Source organism: Capra hircus, chromosome 9 (genome assembly GCF_001704415.2).
Source record: "Capra hircus breed San Clemente chromosome 9, ASM170441v1, whole genome shotgun sequence".
Lineage (NCBI taxonomy): Eukaryota > Metazoa > Chordata > Mammalia > Artiodactyla > Bovidae > Capra > Capra hircus.
In genome coordinates this window covers 76,728,387-76,749,762 of record NC_030816.1, presented here as the reverse complement: position 1 = coordinate 76,749,762, position 21,376 = coordinate 76,728,387, and the positions used below count along the sequence as shown (strand labels likewise).

The 21,376-nt window shown below is 37.2% G+C and overlaps 1 protein-coding gene across 13 annotated transcripts in view; it reads left to right on the top strand.

Annotated features, from left to right (window-relative positions):
• SYNE1 (spectrin repeat containing nuclear envelope protein 1) overlaps positions 1-21,376 on the top strand; it is a 492,337-nt gene that overhangs the window by 140,476 nt on the left and 330,485 nt on the right. For all 13 annotated transcript variants that reach the window (XM_018053370.1, XM_018053378.1, XM_018053374.1 and 10 more), the window contains 5 exons: positions 10,968-11,080; positions 11,629-11,797; positions 18,221-18,317; positions 19,019-19,221; positions 21,184-21,348. In XM_018053370.1, coding sequence (XP_017908859.1) covers positions 10,968-11,080; positions 11,629-11,797; positions 18,221-18,317; positions 19,019-19,221; positions 21,184-21,348 — 747 coding nt within the window. The remainder of the gene's footprint in view (positions 1-10,967; positions 11,081-11,628; positions 11,798-18,220; positions 18,318-19,018; positions 19,222-21,183; positions 21,349-21,376) is intronic.

Sequence of the window (21,376 nt, the reverse complement as noted above, 5' to 3'; positions counted from 1 at the left end):
TCATCACAGGCCAATGGGTAGAGTTCTCTGTGCTATACAGTAGGTTCTCATTAGTTATCAATCTCATACATAGGCTCAATACTGTATATATGTCAATCACAATCTCCCAATTCACCCCATTCCTTCCCTTCCCTCTTGGTATCTATATGTTTGCCCTTTACATCTGTATCTCTATTTTCTGCTTTGTAGATAAGATCATCTATACCAATTTTTTTCATATTCTACATATATGCATTAATATATGGTATTTGTTTTTCTCTTTTTGGCTTTCTTCACTCTCTATGACAGTCTTAAGGTCCCTCTACATCTCTACAAATGGCCCAGTTTTGTTCCTTTTCATGGCAGCGGCAGAGTAATGTCCCATCGTATATATGCACTACACCTTTATGGATTCCTCTGTTGATGGACATTCAGGTTGCTTCCATATCCTGGATAATGTATATAGTGAGCTACTGTCCATTGTTTTCTTTCTTTTACAAAAGTGAGGTTCTTTGAAATACTATCTGAAATCTCATTCTTTCTAGAACCCATTCCAATTTTCCCTTGCCCGTCTCTCCATGGCAGGTTCATGAGGGTGCTTTTTGTTCCTCGCTCAGTGATCAGTTCTCAGTCCTCATTTTACCTTTACCTTTATTTTAGACTCTGAACTACTTTATCCATTTGGTTTCTTAATTTTTTTTTTCTGTTCTTTCCAGTGTTTTCAGTTAGCCCATATTTGGTCCAAAATGTCCATGAGTGTATTTGGTTCATGGGACAAATAGTTTTGGACAGGGCCAAATATCAAGGACCTTTTGATGTGGACCAGATATCTCCATGGACATTTTGGATAGGACCAGATATGACCAATTATCAAGGACCTTTTGGCATAAACCAGATATTTTATGGTAATTTTGAACAGGACAATATGGTCCTAAAATGGTCTTTCCTTCTCTTTCAACAAATATTTATTGAGCTCTTTCTATGTGCAAAGTAGTGTTCTAGGCATTTGTGATATACCCATAAGCAAAACAGACAAAACTTCTACCTTAATATAACTTGCCCTTTCATAGGAGGAGGCAGTTAAGAAATAATAAATATGATAAACAAAGACATTTTATATTAGAATAGAAGATAGAAGGACAAGGAAGATAAGATGGTGTTGCAATTTTAAGCAGGGGAGTCCACAGTGAAAGTACATTGGAAAGAGAACCTCCAACATGCAAGCGTGTCCCTACGCGAAGGCCTTTGCCCTTGCCAACATTTCTGGAATGTTCTTGGCTCTTTGCCCGAAATATTTTCCAGGCATTCTTCCTCATCTCCTTGGGCCTTTACTGAAAGGTCACTTTTTAGTCAATCCTTTCTTGGCCACCTCTTTGAAAGGACAACATCCTTTCCCCTTCCCTATTCAGTTTTTCTCTTTAGCATTATCTTCATCTCAAATGCTAATTTAATTATTTATCTTATTTATTGCTTGATCTCTTACAGTGTAATCTCAACTCTGTAAGAGCAATGATTGATTATTGGTTGTTTTTCACTCGTTAAAAACACACACACACACACCCCTCTAAAAATGGTTTTAGAAATATTCAGGCTTTCAAAATTGTAGTTGGATCAATAATGCTAATCCTACTTTCTGAGAATTTGTTCCTTGGACTAAGTTTTCAAAATTATTGACATAAAATTATTCAAAATATTCTTGTGCCTGTAGTTAAGCCTCCATTTTTCCCCAGTTTTGTTGTTTTGCACTTTGTCAGATTCCTTAAATGCACTTTCAGCATCCTTAATTTTCTCTGTTATATTTTAAAGATCTTTTCCCATCTACTTTCTTACCAGAGGCATGACAGAATCACTCTTTTAACAGCATCATTCTGGTGCTCTGTGAGCATATGGCTAGACTGGTCATAGAAGGGAGAAGTCAGAGAAACAATTTCAATGATCCAGGTAGAGTGGATTGAACAAAGGTCGTAGATATAGAGATGGTAAGAAACAGATTCTGCGTATATTTCAAGGGCAGAACAAAGAGAATTTTTAGCATTAGATATTGATTATGAAGGAAGGGGAGTCATAAATGACACTATGATTTTTCAACCAAGCAGTTGGAAAAATGGAGTTTCCATCAGTTGAGATGGAAAGGCAATGAAGCAGATTTGGGAGGAAAGACGGAGTTCTGTCTGGGGGAAGGTAAGTATGAGACTGTTTCAGGCCCCAGCAAATACACAGAATGGGTAGCGGGAGATAAGAGACAGGAGGGGGCCAAATATTCAGAGTCCTTGGTATATAAAGGGATGTTAAAAGCTTGGAGACTTAGATTAAATAAATAAGCATAGACAGAAAATTAGTCAAGAGTTGAGCCCTGAGGGAACCCAGTATTAAGTAAGCTTCAGTGCTTATAGTTATTGTTGCTGTTGTTCAGTCACCAAGTCATGTCTGACTCTCGGTGACCACAGAAACTGCAGCACAGCAGGCTTTCCTGTCCTTCGCTATCTCCCAGAGTTTGCTCAGACTCGTGTCCATTGAGTCACTGATGCCATCCAACCATCTTATCCTCTGTTGCCCCATCTCCTCTTGCCCTCTATCTTTCCTAGCATCAGGGTCTTTTAAGGTGGCCAAAGTATTGGCTCTTCACTTTCAGCATCAGTCCTTCCAATGAATATTCAGCATTGATATCCTTTAAGACTGACTAGCTTGATCTCCTTGCAGTCCAAGAGACTCTCAAGATTCTTATCCAGCAACACAGATGGAAAGCATCAGTTCTTTGGTTCTTGGCCTTCTTGATGGTTCAGCTCTCACATCCACATGAGTACTGAAAAAAACCATAGATTTGACTATATGGACCTTTGTCAGTAAAGTGATATCTCTGTTTTTTTAATACAGTATTTAGGTTTGTCACAGCTTTTCTTCCAACAAGCAAACGTCTTTTAATTTCATGGCTGCGGTCACCATCTGCAGTGATTTTTGGAGCCCAAGAAACTAAAACCTGTCCAGTGTCCACTTTTCCCCATCTATTTGCTATGAAGTGATGGGATACTTAACAGTATCTAGATTAGCAATATAAAGAATAATAGTGGGGTGCTTTTCTGTGGGAATGATCTCTGTTCGTTTCCAAGGCAAACCATTCAGTATCACAGTAATCCCAGTCTATGCCCTGACCAATAATGCTGAAGATGCTGAAGTTGAATGGTTCTGTGAAGACCTACAAGACCTTCTAGAACTAACACCGAAAAAAGATGTCCCTTTCATTATAGAGGACTGGAAAGCAAAAGTAGGAAGTCAAGAAATACCTGGAGTAATTGGCAAATTTGGCCTTGGAGTACAGAATGAAGCAGGGCAAAGGCTAACAGAGTTTTGCCAAAAGAGTGCACTGGTCATAGCAAATACCCTCTTCCAACAACATAAGAGAAGACTCTACACATGGACATCACCAGATGGTCAACACCAAAATCAGATTGATTATATTCTTTGCAGCCAAAGATGGAGAAGCTCTATACAGTCAGCAAAAACAAGACCAGGAGCTGACTGTGGCTCAGATCATGAACCCCTTATTGCCAAATTCAGACTTAAGTGGAAGAAAGTAGGGAAAACCACTAGACCATTCAAGTATGATCTAAATCAAATCCATTACAACTATATAGTGGAAGGGACAAATAGATTCAAGGGATTCGATCTGATAGACAAGAGTGCCTGAAGATCTGTGGATGAAAGTTCCTGACATTGTACAGGAGGCAGTGATTAAGACCATCCCCATGAAAGAGAAATGCAAAAAGGCAAAATGGTTGTCTGAGGAGACCTTACAAACAGCTATGAAAGAAGAAAGAGTTGGGGTTGGTTTAGTCACTAAGTCATGTCCAACTCTTGCGACCCCATGGACTGTAGCCCACCAGGCTCCTCTGTCCATGGGATTTTCCAGGCAAGAATACTGGAGTGGATTGTCATTTCCTCCTCCAGAGGATCTTCCCAACCCAGGAATCAAACCTGGGTCTCTTGCATTGCAGGCAGATTCTTTACCAACTGAGCTATGCGGGAAGCCCATGAAAGAAGAAAAGTGAAAGGCAAAGGAGAAAAGGAAAGATACACCCATTTGAATGCAGAGTTCCAAAGACTAGCAAGGAGAGATAAGAAAGCCTTCCTCGATGATCAATGCAAAGAAATAGAGGAAAGCAATAGAATGGGAAAGATTAGAGATCTCTTCAAGAAAATTAGAGATACCAAGGGAACATTTCATGCAAAGATGGGTACCATAAAGGACAGAAATGGTATGGACCTAACAGAAGCAGAAGATATTAGGAACAGGTGGCAAGAATACACAGAAGAACCATACAAAAAAGATCTTCATGACACAGATAATCACGATAGTATGATGACTCACCTAGAGCCAGACATGCTGGAATGCGAAGTCAAGTGGGCCTTAGGAAGCATCACTACGAACAAAGCTAGTGGAGATGGAATTCCAGTTGAGCTATTTCCAATCCTAAAAGATGATGCTGTGAAAGTGCTGCACTCAATATGCCAGCAAATTTGGAAAACTCAGCAGTTGGCCACAGGCCTGGAAAAGGTCACTTTTCATTCCAATCCCAAAGAAAAGCAATGCCAAAGAATCTTAAAATACTGCACAATTGCACTCATCTCGCATGGTAGCAAAGACACGCTCAAAATTCTCCAAGCCAAGCTTCAACAGTACGTGAACCGTGAACTTCCAGATGTTCAAGCTGGTTTTAGAAAAGGCAGAGGAACCAGAGATCAAATAGCCAACATCCATTGGATCATAGACAAACTGAAAGAGTTCCAGAAAAACATCTGCTTCTGCTTACTAACTATGCCAAATCCTTTGACTGTGTGGATCACAACAAACTGGAAAATTCTGAAAGAGGTGGAAATATCAGACCAGCTGACCTGCCTCTTGAGAAATCTGTATGCAGGTCAAGAAGCAACAGTTAGAACTGGACATGGAACAACAGACTGGTTCAAAATCAGGAAAGGAGTACGTCAAGGCTGTATTTTGTCACCCTGATTATTTAACTTATATGCAGAGCACATCATAAGAAACACTGGGCTGGAAGAAGCACAAGCTGGAATGAAGATTGCCGGGAGAAATATCAATAACCTCAGATATGCAGATGACACCGCCCTTATAGCAGAAAGCAAAGAAGAACTAAAGAGCCTCTTGATGAAAGTGAAAGAGGAGAGTGAAAAGTTGACTTAAAACTCAACATTCAGAAAACAAAGATCATGGCATCTGGTCCCATCACTTCATGGCAAATAGCTGGGGAAACAGTGGAAACAGTGACAGACTTTATTTTTGGGGCTCCAGAATCACTGCAGATAGTGACTACAGCCATGAAATTAAAGGATGCTTGCTCCTTGGAAGAAAAATTATGACCAACCTAGACAGCTTATTAAAAAGCAGAGACATTACTTTGCCAACAAATGTCCATCTAGTCAAAGCTATGGTTTTTCCAGTAGTCATGTATGGATGTGAGAGTTGAACTATAAAAATAGCTGAGCACTGAAGAATTGATGCTTTTGAACTGTGGTGTTTGAGAAGACACTTGAGAGTTCCTTGGACTGCAAGGAGATTCAACCAGTCCATCTTAAAGGAAATCAGTCCTGAGTGTTCATTGGAAGGACTGATGTTGAAGCTGAAATTCCAATACTTTGGCCACCTGATGTGAAGAGCTGACTCACTTGAAAAGACCTGATGCTGGGAAAAGTTGAAGGCGGGAGGAGAAGGGGATGACAGAGGATGAGATGGTTGGATGGCATCACCAACTCAATGGACAAGAATTTGAGTAAACTCTGGGAATTGGTAACAGACAGGGAGGCCTGGCGTGCTGCAGTCCATGGGATTACAAAGAGTCAGACACGACTGAGCAACTGAACTGAACTGAACTGAGTGGGATGCTCAAATTTTCAATAGATTTATAAGAAGTCCAATTCCATTCAACAGATACTTGTTAGGATATACAATTAATTTTAGAACAAAATTCCAGGATATACAATTAATTTTAGAGCAAAATTGTTAGCTCTGCTTTTTAATATGCTGTCTAAGTTTGTCATAGCTTTTCTTCCAAGTAGCAAGCATATTTTAATTTCATGGCTGCAGTCACCATCCACAGTGATTTTGGAGCCCAAGAAAACAATAATTAATTAAGCAGTTAATAAGTTGTAAAGACTCCTGTTCTGGAGTATATTGTCTGATATTGATGCACACATATGAGACTTCTTTTATTAGAATTTGCCTGGCTTGTTTTTTTTTTTACTTTACAATACTATATTGGTTTTGCCATACATTGACATGAATCCACCAGGGGTGTATATGAGTTCCCAATCCTGAACCCCCCTCCCACCACCCTCCCCATATCATCTCTCTGGGTCATCCCAGTGCACCAGCCCCAAGCATCTTGTATCCTGTATTGAACTTAGACTGGCGATTCATTTCTTACATGATAGTATACATGTTTCAATGCCATTCTCCTAAATCATCCCACCCTCTCCCACACCCACAGAGTCCAAAAGTCTGTTCTATACATCTGTGTCTCTTTTGCTGTCTCGCATATAGGGTTATCATTACCATCTTTCTAAATTCCATATATATGTGTTAGTATATTGTATCGGTGTTTTTCTTTCTGGTTTAATTCACTCTGTAAAATCAGCTCCAGTTTCATCTACCTCATTAGAACTGATTCATGGCTGAGTAATACTCCATTGTGTATATGTACCACAGCTTTCTTATCCATTAATCTGCTGATGGACATCTAGGTTGCTTCCATGTCCTGGCTATTATAAACAGTGCTGCGATGAACATTGGGGTACACGTGTCTCTTTCAATTCTGGTTTCCTTGGTGTGTATGCCCAGCAGTGGGATTTCTGGGTCATAAGGCAGTTCTATTTCCAGTTTTTTAAGGAATCTCCACACTGTTCTCCATAGTGGCTGTACTAGTTTGCATTCCCACCAACAGTGTAAGAGGGTTCCCTTTTCTCCATACCCTCTCCAGCATTTATTGCTTGTAGACTTTTGGATTGCAGCCATTCTGACTGGTGTGAAACGGTACCTCATTGTGGTCTTGATTTGCATTTCTCTGATAATGAGTGATGTTGAGCATCTTTTCATATGTTTGTTAGCCATCCGAATGTCTTCTTTGGAGAAATGTCTATTTAGTTCTTTGGCCCATTGTTTGATTGGGTCATTTATTTTTCTGGAATTGAGCTGCATAAGTTGCTTGTATATTTTTGAGATTAGTTGTTTTGTCAGTTGCTTCATTTGCTATTATTTTCTCCCATTCCGAAGGCTGTCTTTTCACTTTGCTTATAGTTTCCTTTGTTGTGAAGAAGCTTTTAATTTTAATTAGATCCCATTTGTTTATTTTCACTTTTATTTCCAGTATTCTGGGAGATGGATCATAGAGGATCCTGCTGTGATTTATGTCGCAGAGTGTTTTGCCTATGTTCTCCTCTAGGAGTTTTATAGTTTCTGGTCTTATGTTTAGATCCTTAATCCATTTTGAGTTTATTTTTGTGTGCGGTGTTAGAAAGTGTTCTAGTTTCATTCTTTTACAAGTGGTTGACCAGTTTTCCCAGCACCACTTGTTAAAGAGATTGTCTTTAATCCATTGTATATTCTTGCCTCTTTTGTCAAAGATAAGGTGTCCATATGTGTGTGGATTTATCTCTGGGCTTTCTATTTTGTTCCATTGATCTATATTTCTGTCTTTGTGCCAGTACCATATTGTCTTGATGACTGTGGCTTTGTAGTAGAGCCTGAAGTCAGGCAGTTTGATTCCTCCAGTTCCATTCTTCTTTCTCAAGATTGCTTTGGCTATTCGAGGTTTTTTTGTATTTGCATACAAATTGTGAAATTACTTGTTCTAGCTCTGTGAAAAATACTGCCGGTAGCTTGATAGGGATTGCATTGAATCTGTAGATTGCTTTGGGTAGTATACTCATTTTCACTATATTGATTCTTCTGATTCATGAACATGGTGTATTTCTCCATCTATTAGTTTCCTCTTTGATTTCTTTCATCAGTGTTTTATAGTTTTCTATATATGGGCTGTTGTTTTCTATTGTATTAATTTCAACCTATCCTTGTTCTTAATGTTTAGGAATATCTCCTTTAAAAAACAGATAGTTCTGTTTCTCTAATCTGACAATTGCTGCCTTTTGATAAGGAAATATATATTCCATTCATATTTATTTATAGTTACTGATATGTCTGAATTTGTTTCTACAATTTGTTTCTATTTGCCCTACTTTTTATTTCTTTCTTTTTCCCCTACATTCTTCCTGTTTATAAGTTGATTGAAGGAAATTTTTTTAATTGGAGGAAAATTGCTTTAAAATGTTTGATTGAGGGGTTTTGTTGTCATTGTTCACTTGCTTGCCTATTTTTCTTATTCCATGTTTTCCCTCAAACTGTCTTCAAGTTATGAACTGTAGTTGTGTAATGTGATTGTCCTTGAAATTATACCATAGATACTTAATGAAATTGAAAAATCAATGTCTTGACCTCCTCTTAATCTATATAAGGAATTAAGAACACTTTAACCAGGTCCTACTCTTCTAACTTTCAAACTGTTATTGTCAAGTATTAATTACTTATATGTGTCTAACACTGTGAATGTATTGTTTCTGCTGGTTCTTACTCATGGTAGCGTGTCTCCTGTCTTTGGCGATATTTGCATTCTTCCTTTTGTGTTTGCATTTGCTATCAACCAAGGACACATCAGCTCTCTTTGAGGGTTCCGGCTAAATGTTGAGTTCTCACTTTCAATATTTCTCACATTATTCAAGTTCCAAGATTTGCATGGTATTGATATTTGTCCAGGACAATCAGCTTTTTCGATGATTTTGTTCATAGGTTTGTGATTCAGTTTTGGGTCATGTTTTGCTGAAAATGGGAGACTTAAAGGTTTCAGTTACTTCCTGTGAGCCCACGAGTGAACTAAAGTCATACGCTGTGCTCAGCATCTGGTTGCTTTGTAGTGAGACAGCCTTTCAGAGGACCCAGCAGCATCACAGCATCTGTATTTTGTCACATTTAAAAATGTTTTTGTTTGTTTTGATTTCTTGTCCAGATATTTTTTCAAGTCATTAGATAACTGAGTGACTTCACTTTGACTTTTCACTTTCATGCATTGGAGAAGGAAATGGCAGCCCACTCCAGTATTCTTGCCTGGAGAATCCCAGGGACGGGCGAGCCTGGGCTGCCATCTATGGGGTCACATAGAGTCGGACACGACTGAAGTGACTTAACAGATATAGAAAACTACAACAGGGAAAGCTTCTTGGAAGACAACTGGACATTTGGAAATTCCAATAAGAGTCACAGACCCCCACCCATACATTACACAGAACAAATAAAGGTCGGAGTGGTGGTGGCTCTAAGCTTGCCCTGAAGTCATTTGGGGGAGTTTTGGTCAAGATATAAGCTATAGAACGGTGTCTACAGATTAAGAAGGAGGCAGACAAGTGATTGAAATACTCAAGGCAATAGCTACTCTAGGATGGTCCGCCCTTCTCTGTGATCAGCTCTGAGATGCCTGTGGTGCCCTCCCACTGAGAACAGGGAACTTGTGAATATCTGTGCCATTACCTACAGTCTCAAAGCACATCAGAAGGTGATAATAGCAAGTACATATCAAGATAGGAATAGTTTGGGGCTGGAATATTTTTCTACACTGTAACAAATAACATCCTCTGAACTAAAAGAAAATTAATCCTTTATGTTAACAAACACATATGACTTTAGCATCTTTATTTATATATGAAAGCCTTCATTTGTCCTGTCTATCAAGTGTCTTATGTTTTAGGCTGTTTTCTTGCTTTTATTTTCCTTGATTAATCTACTAAATCTTAGTGTGAAACACTATTAGTTAATTTTAAAAAATATATATATATATATATGTTTTTAATTTAGCACATCAGGTCTTAGTCGCAGCACGTAGGATATTTGACCTCTGGTGTGATATGCAGGACTTTTAGTTGTGGCATGTGGGATCTAGTTCTCTGATCAGGGATTGAACCCAGGCCCCCTGCATTGGGTGTGCAGAGTCTTAGCCCCTGGACCAGCAGGGAAGTCCCAAAAGAGTGTTGATTTTTCTAATTCATTCTGGTAGCTTAATGTATCTTATTTTTCAATGAGTGACAATCTGTTGGCTATTTACTCTGCTACTGAGAAACCACCTAAGCTCTAGAAAATACGGCATGAATCTGCTTTCACCTCTCTCCTTCTTTGCTTTTATGTGAGAAATTAGCTAGGAACTGTGAAGGACATGTAAATCTTCATATAAATATATCTTCTAACAAAGAAAAACTCAGAAAACAAATCTATCTAAATAAATTATTAAAAGTTTTTGGAGTTCTGTACAATCTAGACAGAGTCTTTATAAACATCATATTTACTCTTCCCACTGTGATATCAATGGGACATTCCCTGTGCTTGTTTGAAATCTTCTAACCATAAGAGTGTTTTCATAATGTGTTGTAATGTAATTGATTTACTTTAAGATGGCAAGCAAGCATGACTTTAGGGTAGCCTGCACACACTCAGAATAAAATAGAGAATTTAATATTTTTAGTTTTACCTTTAAAGGGTTAAACTAGTTGTACCTAGTTTTAAGCTTTGGAAAACCAACAGATTCAAAATCAGAGAAAGAGAAAAATGCTAACATTTATCGTTTATAGCACCAACTACATCTTCCTTTGGACCATGTGCCTTTAAAATGTCTGAATGCATTGCTGTGCAAGTGTCATGTGTGTTTAAAAGATGCCATAATTATTAGCTACGGCTCTAGCACAGGGCCTTATGGACAAGCACCCAGGCTCCTGTACAAGGTAAAAGCCTGTGCTCGGCACCAAGCCGCGTACGGCTGTGGCAGCACCATCAAATTGTTGAATACATTGACTCATCCGTGCAGGCTGAAAATTATGCTTCTTAGCTTCCTGTGAACATGTTTCCTCATTTTTTATTTTTTTTAAAAATTGTATCTTAGGATCTGCTTCAAAACACAGATGCCCACAAAAGAGCATTCCATGAAATCTACCGAACCAGGTCTGTGAACGGGATCCCAGTGCCACCTGATCAATTAGAGGACATGGCTGAGAGGTAAGAGAATATCTGATTTTGAATGAAGTGTAGTTAAAAGGCTCGGTGGATGCTTTTTTTCCATGTCGTTTCTTTCTAATTTTTTTTTTTTTTTTTACGTAGATGCTTGCATTTGGTACATAAAACCTGGGTTCCCATAGCATGTGCTGAGAATGCCAATGTTCTAATACATGATTAGTTGAAAAGAGTAAACCAGCATGTACCCACAGCCTGAAAAAATCACAGAAATGGTTTCTTCAGAGGCTGTATTTTTATTCAGTACTGTGAGGAACATTATGTAATATTGCAAAAACAGCTTCTAAAAGAAACAGATGAGAGCGCGCGATCTTGGCAGGAGAAAGAACTAAATCAAAGACTTCAATCAATCGTGATTTGCCTTTAAACCCAGAGCTAGAAACTGAACCAGCTTTCCTGAGAGTGATTGATCAGCCAGAGTTTAGAAGACCTTGTACCTGCATTTTATTTAATATTGACGTGTAACAGGTTAAGTAAGCCCCTTTCTGTTACTATTAGTTACATTCTGTAAATTCTCGGTGTTTTGTTTCTAGGTTTCATTTTGTTTCCTCCACATCAGAGCTACACTTAATGAAAATGGAATTTCTGGAATTAAAGTACCGTCTGCTCTCACTGCTGGTTCTTGCAGAGTCAAAGCTGAAGTCTTGGATCATCAAGTATGGGGGGAGAGATTCAGTGGAGCTACTTCTGCAAAACTACATTGTAAGTCTCCCTGCAGCTCTGACAGAGGTCAGAGGTCCCCTGGGTTTAGTACCTAATACCTTCCAGTTTATTGGACAGTGTTACTTTTATCTTGAATTTAAACCTTAAGTTACCAGTGTGTAAAATGGGTTTAATGTAAATCTGTGAGCTTTTCACAGCAATCTGAAATATACACCTGTATTCTTTGGAGTATAAAATGTTTTGCAGCATTAAGCATATTGAACCAATTTTGATGAGCTTTCTTGCTTAAAAAAAGAAAGCTTTTGTATTGCATACAACTGATTGTGAGCTCACTACTGAAGCTGACTTAAAATACTTAGACATTATGTTAAGCTTTCTAAAATCCAATCATGAGTAGTTTAGGACAATTCTCAATTGTTCAGTGGGAACTAATTTCTTTTTTTTAGATTAGTTCAAGCATGCCTTGTTTATGGCCATGCTGTGAGATTCATTGCTTCCTGTGTGCACCTAAGAAAAGTAAAATTTTGTCTGTGAACCTGTAAGAACTTAATTTTTGAAGAGTATTTTCTACTTGGGCTATCAGTATACATAATCCTATATGTACATAGACTAGTAGCCCTGCATTAATGAGGGAAGTAGGTCCTACTGTAGGACCTACAGTTTCCATTTACATGTAATCAGAGAATTATAATTATTAAAAGTAGTTTATTTCTCTTAAACATGCTCCTCAATTAATTAGCAACACAGATATGCTCACAAAATTAACATCTCAGTCCTTTGTTTCATTTGTATTTATTTAGAAGTTCTAACTGATAAATTAATTCATTTAAAATATAACCCCGTTTCTAACCTGACTAGTTTCAGTGGTTCTGTTACCAACATGACTGAATATTTATTGAATCAGATTTTTACTGAAGTATCCCAGAACCGTAATATATTTTGCTACATTTTAATGTTATTTTCTACATGCTAAAAGAATAACATGCATTTAAAAAAATTTAACAAGTTTGCAATAAAAATATTTCTCTAGATTTACTATAATTTTCTGGGAAACATTTGTCCAAAAATGTGAAATATGTGACAATATGTTGTTCCCTTATTCATTTTGAATGATTTTGGAAAGTAATGAGAAATCTGATTTTCTTTTTAACTTTGAGCATTTACATTAGTCCAACAAATATTAAATACAGATATGCATGTATATTTTCTGGCTTAGTCACGTCAAATCATACACTCTGAGCTCAGTAGGTAATTATTCAGGATCCGTCTTTGTTCTCGCTATTTAAGGACAGCCAATTAGATTGAAATGCTTAATGACACTGTTTCACCAGGATAATGTTCCAACACAAAGATGTTAATAATTCTCTTTCAACTTCTCACATGAAGCATATGTAGCTAAAGAATTATTATTAATGATAAAAAATCAGTATTTTCTACCTACTTCATAAATAGACATTCATTGAGCTGGTAATTGTAAACTGTTTTGTAATGTGACTCGCAAAATTATTTGTAAGATTGCTAATAACTCTATAAATATAGTGGGCTTTAATGAATATTTCCTGATGAAAGATATATATTTATCACCTAAACTTCTATTCCAAAAGAGGTTTAAGATATTTATAGGTCAGTAGTTTTAATGGCACCCCACTCCAGTACTCTTGCCTGGAAAATCCCATGGATGGAGGAGCCTGGTAGGCTCCAGTCCATGGTGTTGCTAAGAGTCGGACACGACTGAGCGACTTCACTTTTACTTTTCACTTTTATGCATTGGAGAAGGAAATGGCAACCCATTCCAGTGTTCTTGCCTGGAGATTCCCAGGGACGGGGGAGCCTGGGTGGGCTGCCGTCTATGGGGTCGCACAGAGTCGGACACGACTGAAGCGACTTAGCAGCAGCAGCAGCAGTTTTAATAATTGGAGGATATTGGATGTTTTCCATGTGCCAAGTGTTTTACATGGGTCATCTTCCATCTCAATCACGACCCTATGGGCTGGGTGTTTTCACATTGTTTCATTGATGAAATGGGACTTTTGAATGTTCAAGTCACATGTTCCAAGTGGCATAGTTAATAAGAAGTGGAATCTGGATTTGAATCCACATCTTTCTGCATCAAAAGCCTTTGTGTTTATGAATTTTATGAGAATTCCCAAGTGACACTGGTGGTAAAGAATGCACCTGCCAATGCAAGAGACATAAGAGGTTCAAGCCCTGAGTCAGGAAGATCCCCTGGAGGAGGGCATGGCAACCCACTCTGGTATTCTTACCTGGAGAATCCCACAGACAGAGGAGCCTGGTTGACTATAGTCCTTAGAGTCAGACATGACTGAAGTGACTTAGCATGCACTGAACTTTACTCTCTAACAAAATTGGCTGGGGAAAAAAAAAGAAAAATTTTAACTGAAAAGTCCAAATAATTGAAATGATATTCTGTAGCTCAGTGAACTAAAGAATGTCATTCACATAAGCATCAGTTCCATTTAATGTTGGTCCATAATGGACAATATTTTACATTTCCATGCTGCAGCCTGTTAGTTACTCTTATGTTATTATAGGCAGCATGGTATTGGGGCAGGGTGTGGTTGGATTCTTGGGGAGATTATTGGGACACTATAGATTATTCTGTGTGGCCACCAGTGACATAGGAATGTGTTGGATCAGGACTCAGCTCCTCACTACCTATGTGACCTTATACATAACTTAATGTCTAGAAGACATAATCTTTTCCAAAATTTTAATAATAAGAAGTCTTCTAAGGAACAAAGACTGACACTTCATTATTTTTCCTTCTATCTCACACGCCACAGAGCTTCTCTCATTCTTCTGGAGTTTTCGAGAATATCATTGTCCTCAGAAGAGACTGTTTCAAAGTGCATGAAGATTAAAAAAAAAACCATAAAATCAGTTTCTTAAATATAATCCTTTACTTGGTTTCTAAAAAAACATTATTGTAATGAGCCATATGCTGCTACATCATCAAATAAGCAAAGTAATATTTGGGATATAAGAGTTCCATAATTATCTTTTCCTTCATCTGAATTCTCAATTCTATTCTATTTATCTGCAAGAAAAAAAAGATACTTTTTTTAAGAGTTGGGAAACTAGAGAATGTGTTTCCTCCTTTAAAAAGTGCCTCTTTTAAGAGGCACTTAGGTACACAGCCCCTAAGTGCTCCAGGAATTCTTAGAAAATATTAATACTTCACGAATGTTTGTTGATTAAATTAGGCCACAGGATCCTGGTAAGAGATTACATACTGTAATGTAAATAAGATGATTGGTTTGGTTCTTGATGTCAGAACTGTTCATGACATAACTGTGTCATTTAACACATGCTCCAATTTTATAGTGGAAGTAACGAGACAGTATTTCATTCTTTCACATAGAAGAAAAGCTCTTAGAAGTGTAGATAAAGTGGGTGCAGCATATGTAATATGAACATTTAGTCTAATATTTGTAATGATTTTATTATAGTCAATAGGCAGTTCTAATGAAAGTACTTCTCACATCTCAGTTGATTTTTTAAAACCTTAAATTGCCTGGTTTACCTCTCTTTGAGTGAAATTGATGAGCTTTGTAGTTATTATATTTCTCTTTTCAAAGTAGAAATTTACTCCCTTCCAATTCTTTGAATTTTGCAGCATAAAGAAATAGCTTCCTTTTCTTGAAGTGCCATCAACTTTAAAAGTCCCTTGACCAACACAGCTTATTTGTTGAACTTGATTTCCAAATGTAAGCTGTATTAAAAAAAATAAATAAACTAATCCCATCACTGGTATTTTATACACACATTTGTGCTTAATTTGGCATTCTTCTGAAGACTTTGTCTAGATGGCTCACGGCGAAAAAGGGAGTTAGCAGTCCTCCTGCTGAAGTGATTCTAATAGACAAAATAATTCATGTTGCTAAGTGGAATTACTCAGGACTCAGAAAGAAAGGGCAGAAGTAAATGAAACAATTTTAAAACTAAAGTAACAAATAAGGCTTCTTCCTCAAAAATTTATTATTTAGTTTAACTCGTAGTCGTTCAGTAGCTAAGTCATGTCCAACTCTTTGCAACCCCATGGACTGCAGCACACCAGGCTTCTCTGTTCTTCACTGTCTCCTGGAGCTTGCTCAAACTCATGTCCATTGAGTCGTTGACGCTGTCTAACCATCTCATCCTCTGCTGCCCCCTTCTCCTCCTGCCTTCAATCTTTCCCAGCATCAGGGTTTTTTCCCATTGAATTGACTCTTCACATCAGGTGGTCGAAGTGTTGGAGCTTCAACTTCAGCATCAGTCCTTCCAGTGAATATTCAAGGTTGATTTCCTTTAGGATTGACTAGTGTGATCTCCTGGCTGTCCAAGGGATTCTCAAGAGTCTTTGAAAGCATTAATTTGTCACTGCTCAGCCTTCTTTATGGTCAAATTCTCACATCCGTACATGACTACTGGAAAGACTATAGCTTTGACCATATGCCCTTTGTCAACAAAGTGATGTCTTTGTCCTTATAGGAAAACTCAAAAGTACTTTAATGAATTTCTACATTTATAATATTCTTAAAACATTCTTCTCCCTACCCATACCAAAAATTAAACTGGAAATAACTTTTTTCTCTTGTTCATTTATAATGAATTTGTAAATCACTCTAGCAAAAGCATGTGTGTGTTTTAATGTCTGATGTAGGCACTGTTTCCCATTTATTTGACACTTTGAGCAATTGTTTTCCCATTAGCTCCTTGAAATTGTGTCCAAACTAAATGGACACTATTTTTAAAAACTTTGCTGAATATATTTATTTGTTTCTTCAGTTTCTTACAAGGTCTTGAAAATTAGCTGTAATCATCCATGTTTGATGAAATCAGGACCTACTTATTTGTGAAATTATTCAAAGTTTAAATTCCATTAAATTACTCTTTCTCCATTTAGGAAGCAGGCAAAGGTTAAGGGAATAGGACATAAGGCTAAATAATGAGCTAACCAATTCTCAACAAAAATAAGAAAGCCTATTTCCCTTATTGGGTAAGGTATTCATCAAGGAATCCCTCATTCCAGATAATTCACAGCTTTATTCAATATATCCATGAAGAATAGTTACTATGTAGTAAATGCAAACATAAAATGGTATGAAATGTATTATATGTAACTTTTTAAATATAGTCATGAAATGCTATAAATTTCTATTAATAAAATCTAGGGACTCCTATGAAATTATTGTGTGAATAGTTTTGCATCTGCACACAAGCATTTTGCATCTCCACATTAAGCATTCATCAGCATCCTATTCAGAACTTCAGCTAGTTTTTGAAGACTAATTTTATATTTTATAGTAGTGACACAAAGTATTTTACTGAGTTTAAATCATAGGAACTAATTACGCTATTAAAAGGAATTAAGAAGCCTTTGGTAATATGTTGTTATCTATAATTGCTTTAATTTTCTACTTTTAGAAAAGTAGGAATAATTTTTGAAACAGGAATTATTTCATATTTCCTGGAGTTAGCAATAATGAAAATCACCTGTGTGTCCTCCAATCGTCTCCATTTGCTTATAGTAACTCTAATGCATACGTAAATTGCATACCGACATATTAGGTATAGGGGCTCCCCGGTAGCTCAGCGGTAAAATGCTCCTACAATGCAGGAGACCTGGGTTCAGTCCCTGGGTTGGAAAGATCCCCAGAGAAGGAAATGGCAGTCCACTCCAGGATTCTTGCCTGGAGAATCCCATGGACAGAGGAGCCTAGAAGGCTAGAGTCCACAGGGTTGCAAGAGTTGAACATGACTTAGCAACCAAACCACCACCATGTTAGATATAGATGTATCTTATCTTTAATTTTTCTGCTGAGGCTTCCCTGGTGGCTCAGAGGTCAAAAAGCGTCTGCCTGCAATGCAGGAGACCTGGGTTTGATCCCTGGGTCGGGAAGATCCCCTGGAGAAGGATTAATAGAAATATGAGAACATGGATAACATGGGTAGAATGTATGATTATTTAGCAATTTTCTACTTGGAAATATTTTTGTATTTACTTTTTAAGAAAGTGTGCCTTGTGCCAGTTATTTATACTCTGAAATACCCCAGAATCATCATCCACCAGAATTATTGTTCAAAGAGCAACAGAATCCCACAGCTAAGACCCAGTGGGACACTTTCAAATGTTGTTCCAAATTTGGTGCTTTCTAAATGTTAGCCCCACATACTCTGGAGAAGCTTCTGTCTCTTCTAAAAACAAACCCTTGGGTGGAGAAGAAGTGTAATATTTTCTCAATCCAGGGGTGAATTAGAAGCAAAAGTGGGGAATAAAGTTATATTCTTAGAAATAATCAGGTTATTTATGGCAGTTGAATTAAGTCGATGTTTTGAAGAAAAAGTGAGGTTGGTAAATTTGAATAACATGGCCACATACCTGCACTGCTGAAGACTGACTTTGGCATGTCTGCATAAGCCTATATTAGTTATCATCTAACCATTCCCTCTTTTTTCTAGTCTTTTATAGAAAATAGCAAGTTCTTTGAACAATATGAAGTGACATACCAGATCTTGAAACAGACAGCTGAGATGTATGTCAAAGCTGATGGTTCAGGTAAAACACAAGACAGAATTTGTTGTGGTATTGAATACAGTAGAATTTAGAACCCGCATGTTTCTGTATGATTCAATCAGTTTTTCTCTGCAGAATCTTTGTGTGACCATGCCATTGGCCTGAGAAGTCATATTGGATTCAGTTCCCTTGACTTTGTGTTATGCCTATCCTCTGTGTGTGTGTGTGTGTGTGTGTGTGTGTGTGTATGATTTTCTAAAAGAAAGGAAAATAAGTTTTCTCTTTCTAAATTGTAATGGTCAAACCTATTTTAAATTCCAATGGTTAAAGGCAAAATTGGACTAACCTGAATATTATAATGAAATAAATGAAAACTTAATTTCATGGAAAGACACAATTATAAAATATGTCTTTCATTTTGCAGATATATTTCTCATATTTGCTGAAAATGAACTATAGCATTTATGATTGTACTATATATGTGTCCATCTGAATGCATATAAAATGCAAACAAAATATATGCAATTATTAATATACCATTTATCAGAAATTTTAAATATTCATTCTTTAATCTTTATAAATACCTATGAATAAGATATAACTATCCCCAACATTAGCTGAATGTGATTCTAACCGTTACATCTGTTAAATTTAAAATCCTAAGAAGAATCATGAATGCCCTCCAATAGACCCTAGAAAAAAGGTGTTGTGGATTTAAAATATATATAACTTATCTGTTTCAGTGGAAGAAGCTGAGAATGTGATGAAATTCATGAATGAAACTACTGCCCAGTGGAGGAACCTCTCCGTGGAAGTCAGGAGCGTGCGGAGCATGCTGGAGGAAGTCATCGCTAACTGGGACCGATACGGCAATACTGTGGCTAGTCTTCAGGCTTGGCTTGAGGATGCTGAGAAAATGCTAAATCAGTCAGAACATGCCAAAAAGGTAAGACTGCTACTTAAACAGGAAACAAGCACAGGCGAATTTGGAAATAGGTGACTTTCCCAGCAAACTTCCCTAGGGAGTGTTATGTGTTTGCATACGTGTCACACAAATCCTGACTTTGCCTTAAACGCTGCACTTTCAGGTTAGTAAATTACTTTAGACCAAGAAATGTTCTGCTTTTAAAGCTTAACATTAAGACAGCGTTGGACTTTTGCATTCAGAGAGCTATTAACTGATGGAGGGGCATCCAAACCCAGTGGGCAGCAGAGGGCGCTATACGCACAATAAGGTTTGTGACTTAAAAGAGCACAGCCTCTGTGGATTTCCTAATTTAAGAGAGGATGGCGGATTCATGTTGATGTACGGCAAAACCAATACAATATTGTAAAGTAATTACCCTCCAGTTAAAATAAATAAATTTAAATTTAAAAAATAAAAATAAAAGCTAAAAAAAAAAGGGGAGGATGAAAACAACTTTGGGCTTCCCAGGAATCCACCTGCTGACGCAGGAGACACGGGTTCGATCCCTGGGTCAGGAAGATCCTCTAGAGAAAGAAATGGCAACCCACTCCAGTATTCTTTCCTGAAAAATTCCATGGACAGAGGAGCCTGGTGGGCTACAGTCCATGGGGTCGGAAAGAGTCCGGTACGACTGAGCGACTGAATGCTGATCATTTAAAACAATTTTGGCTAACGTCGTCCAAAATCTGTGATGGCATTATACAGATTCAACAGATGGGTCACCACATGTTTGTCTCTCTGGAAGTTTGTTTTTGGATTTTATCAACTGTCAGTCAAGGTTTTCTGGGTAGGAGTGATTTTCTTTCCTCCTGTTACAGGTGTGTGCAAGAATCCCTGTCTTTAATATCACTTACATTAAAATATCACATGAAATGGACTGATTTCTGTATATATCCTTCTCAATGGGTGTCTGGTATTTTCTCATGGAAAAACAACTTTCATGTAAAACATTAAAATGCCAGATCCCCATTAAGAGGTATAGCACTTATATTAGAATTACTGCTTGCCATTCAAGATTGGTTCTTTGATTATTATGTTATACAAGCAGTTGTATAATTTTTATATGTTTCCCATTCTATATTTCATGTAGATTAAGTACTTTCATGTACCTGAGCACTGTAACCCACACAGATTTTGGCTTTTCTGATTAGACTGGCAGTGCCCTAGCAGATGTCATATGTGTTAATTTCATCCAAGGGAATATAACCACCAGAAACAGAAGTGTTCTCACCGGTTTATGTAGGAAGTCCTCCCACACACGACTTGTGAAATCGATTTTGAATAATGGTGTTCGTGGTTTTTACCATAGTGTATATGTGTGTGTGTGCTCATGCACACGATTTGAAATCCAGTGGAAGCTGCTCCATCATCAAATGTGTAACCTTAAATAAGGAAGGATGTCATTGTATTATGTATTCTTGGCCCAGATAATTACTTTTTTAAAATTTTCCTTGAAGAGTTTATCTTCATGATTGTTAATTATCTTCATGTACTGTATTCAGATTTTAAAATTTGATTTTAGTATCAAAAGTAATCAGTAAAGTGTTTCTTGAAAAATATATATTCCCTAAAGCTATATATTCCCTAAAAATACTATACCTTCTATATGACTCTGGCACTGGTATTTACTAGCCTGAAGAATAGAGGAATAAGTCCATTACATTCACGGACATTCAGCTTTTTCATCTGTAAAATAGGAATAACAGAATATGGTCATCATGTTTTGTTTTGTTTTCAGCAAAATGTGTGAAAAGGCACAATTTCTAGTTCACATTTTTTAACTTTTTTATTAAAAATTTCCATTTTGACAAAAAGTTAAAATTCACCTTAGAATTTGCACAAATTTTAGAACCAAGGTGTTTCTCCTGGTCTGGTTACTTTCATATCATTTATTAACGTTTGATTTATGATTTACAATAGTATGCATTGTTTCTTGTTTAGGATTTTTTCCGAAATTTGCCTCATTGGATACAGCAGCACACTGCCATGAATGATGCTGGCAATTTTTTAATCGAAACATGTGATGAGATGGTTTCCCGTGATCTCAAACAGCAATTACTATTGCTAAATGGGAGATGGAGGGAGTTGTTTATGGAAGTCAAGCAAGTATGTTTTTCAAATACGTTTACGCCTA